The following is a 3,638-nucleotide window of genomic DNA, read 5'->3' as shown; positions in this document are numbered from 1 at the left end:
AAGTCTCTGAAATAAATCTACCTTATGCCACGCTGCCGTTCGCATTTTGGCTCACCTTTATTTCCTTCACCACCAACCCTGAAAAGGGATGCTGAAATATTGTCTGCACTTTTTAATTAAGTTAATTGCAGGGTTCTATTTAACTGCATTTTAAGTGAAAACCATATGTCAATATTTTCAATTCAAAAACAATTTTTGGTATTATTGAATAATTAGACATGTGAGCTCAAAGATATRCTCACATGTCTAATATGTTTTGCTTTTAACCTGTTACTTAGGTTATTCAAGCATCAGACTGGTGGACATTTACTCATTCAGCTTTCAAATATTTTAGGAATCATTCGTGGAACTTTGTTGAAAAAATACTTCTTTAGAAATGCGAACTGTAGATGCCGACATTCGCGTTGGGGACGTCTGTGTTTGCTGCAACATGTTTATCAGAAGCCAGTTGTTYGTGTTAGCACTGAAAGCTCCCCTACTTTAAGGCAGTTACACCATTCCAGGCTAAATGTATATTCTTCTTGCAAACTTTTCAAAAAGCTTGGCGATCGTCTCCCATGACCGGCATAAGCCAGTCCTTAAATGCCGGGTCTTCAAGCCAAAACTGCGCGAACTTACATTTCCCTATGGTGGGATGCAAAATGACTTGCTACTTCCAGAAAATTAGGCGGTTTCGACAGTGYGCATGCGCACAGCGGGTYCCCAAGCAGAACGTCAACATCAGCTCAGGTTATATTTTTACAGAATACAGATTGTATAGTTAAACGAATTTAAAACAAAAAGTCATCATCAACGGAAAAGTGAAAATATTGAAGCGATTAATGAAAAACTTACTACCAAGTCAAATTCTGCTTGTTACCTTCTACTACCTTTTACTGAACTTAATTTGAGCCAATTTAATTTACTACCTTTTACCACCGCGCGGAAACCCTGATTTATATCCAATTAGCCTAGTCATTGCCTTCCCGAGTTATTCTGTTCTAATAAAATCACAGGTCAACTCAGACATACCACAGCAAACCACACTCATATGATCACATTTCAGCTGGCCGTATAACTAACATGCAAGTTTAATGGTAGTTGAACAAAACTAGAAGAAAACCCACGTACTAAATAACATGTTACACAAACTGTTTAAATGAATTTATTATGAATATGCCRACCCTAGTTACTATTTGCAGAGTAGTGATAACTTTAAGAAAACTTTTGGCCTCCAAGGTTTTATGAACTTGGTGAGCTGCAGCAAGATTTATGAGTTAATGAGTCCCATGGAGAATAAGTGAATATAATAAAAACCTCCACGCACCAAGACCAACAGCTTTGCACATTTCGAGAGAGAGCAGACATACTTTCAAATTCCTTTCAATTTTTAAAAGTGAAACCATTGCTATTTTCTGTTCATGATGTTATTATGTTTGTGTACAGCATATTTATGGATGGTGAAGTTAATCAAACATATTTAACTCTTGACGGACATGTAGAGTTGCATAAATACAGGTATCTGTATTTTGTTGTCACACTGACTGTGTACATTTTTATTGTTGTTGCTAACCTGACCATTGTGTATGTCATATGGATGCATGAAAACCTCCATGAGCCCATGTATGTTTTCATYGCCGCTTTGCTTCTGAACTCTGTTGTTTTCAGCACTAACATCTATCCAAAACTGCTGTCAGATTTTCTATCTGAAAAACAGATTATATCATATCCGGSTTGTTACGTGCAGTTTTTTCTCTACTATTGTTTGGGCGCTTCAGAGTTTTCACTRCTGGCAGCAATGGCCTACGATCGCTACGTGTCCATATGCAAACCTCTGCAATATGCAACAATAATGGGAAGAACCACAGTGAGYATTTACTTGAGTTTAGCTTGGCTGGTGCCTGCGTGTCTGATTGCAGTTATGGTAGTGCTGAATGTTAATGTAAAGCTCTGTAAATATAATATAAATGGTATTTTATGTAATAATTCAATATACGGTCTCCACTGCGTAGACTCGAAGGTGCAAACCGTGTTTGGTGCCRTTGTGCTGGTTTTGACTCTGTTGTTTCCTCTGCTTTTCATAGTTTTTACTTACACTAGAATATTTATCATATCCTATCGMAGCTCTAAAGAAGTCAGAAAGAAAGCTGCTCAGACCTGCTTACCCCATCTGCTGGTGTTGATCAGTTTCTCCTGCTTGTGTGCGTTTGATGTCATCATAGCTCGACTGGGATCCAACTTTACGAAGGTTGTCCATTTAATAATGACTTTACAAGCAGTTCTGTATCATCCTCTGTTTAATCCAATCATATATGGTTTAAAAATGAAGGAGATATCTAAACAACTGAAAAGGTTGTTTTCTCAAGCTAAAGTAACACACTTCTAAAGTTTCTTATTATATCAACGTGAGATTATTTGACACATTCTTATACATTTGTAWTGTTAGTCATGCAAAATAAGTAAATGTGCTATGATTTACAAAAACYTTTTATGAAGAGCAATCTTGTCTTATSTAAATTKTCTGGYTCAATTTTGCATAGCTTCTTTCTTAAGGTTGTAGTGTAGAGAAAAAAACTGGTTGAAATACACAAAAAGTAAAAAACATGAAATAAGCATCTGATCCAGAGTGAGTCAGTTATAGAGGGCCTCATGTATAACATAATTGGGACTGGCACAAGAGAAAAAACTGTACACTGTCTWAAAATAATTAACATTTCCTGACTCTTTTGACTTTTGAATTAAAGCCATTTTTCTCCATTAAAAGCCTTTGACCACATTGTTTTTTTTGTCAATGGTGTATTCCTGCTCAAGCATATAATACATAAATTTAATTCCAATTGATGCYTGATTACTGGCATGTAACACGTTTGTGTTTTTTCTACCAACGTTTGTAGTTCATTACTGGCTCAATAAAGCTATACTGATAAAATGTTACATGTTAACTGTGTTTTCACTGCTTTAATACCCAAAATAAATCAGATTAAACTGTGCGACAAGAGTTCTCAATGGACATTTACTACGTTGGGAGTTTTTATTGTGTTTCAGATTCCGAGGCGGTGTTCGATGTAAATTTTGTATAAATCGTGTGCACACTAAAATTACAGGTATGAATGCATGCATAGGAAATACATGTTAAGCTAAAGGGCTKCTCGGGAAAGGTCACAAAGACACCTGATACTTTCAAGTTTCACTTAAAATTAATCAAATGCTCAAACCAATGACTCCCAAACACTCATGCAGACGAGTCACTAAAAGTCACAGCAATGTGGTGATTCGTTTCACGCTAAATGCAACTTGTTCATTTCAATGCAGCGCTAACTTTAAATAGAATTTAGCAAAAATAGCTGCATTTTAACTGACCACAGAATTGCACTCATTGAAATGATGAAAATAAATTAGCTTAATGGAAACAAGTTAATTTTGAAAAAACATGTTTTTAGATAAAGTTGTCTCGTGGGATGAGGTAGTTTTTGTTCTGCYGACTTGAAATACCGACTTGTGTAGGTATTTAGCAAACCTACACATGGGCACTTTTTCYGCATCACATTTGTTTTGTAATCAACAGGCGCGTCTTACTACCAGCCAGTAGCGGAACAAGTCTGGTTAGTCTGTTTTACCCAGAAAGCACTTTGAGAAAATATCGGAAAAACCATGAGTGA

At 36.2% G+C, this 3,638-nt stretch overlaps 1 protein-coding gene across 1 annotated transcript; it reads left to right on the top strand.

Moving 5' to 3' along the window:
* Nucleotides 1-1,355: 1,355 nt before the first annotated feature.
* Nucleotides 1,356-2,454, top strand: LOC103477811 (olfactory receptor 11A1-like). The gene has a single exon (XM_008431117.1). It carries the CDS (start codon nucleotides 1,412-1,414, stop codon nucleotides 2,363-2,365), a length of 954 nt encoding a protein of 317 aa, XP_008429339.1. The 5' UTR covers nucleotides 1,356-1,411; the 3' UTR covers nucleotides 2,366-2,454.
* The last annotated feature ends 1,184 nt before the right edge of the window (nucleotides 2,455-3,638 follow it).

This window comes from Poecilia reticulata, linkage group LG2, assembly GCF_000633615.1.
Source record: "Poecilia reticulata strain Guanapo linkage group LG2, Guppy_female_1.0+MT, whole genome shotgun sequence".
Taxonomy (NCBI): domain Eukaryota; kingdom Metazoa; phylum Chordata; class Actinopteri; order Cyprinodontiformes; family Poeciliidae; genus Poecilia; species Poecilia reticulata.
Note: the sequence above shows the minus strand (reverse complement) of the source record. Positions and strands in the feature narration are given on the sequence as shown.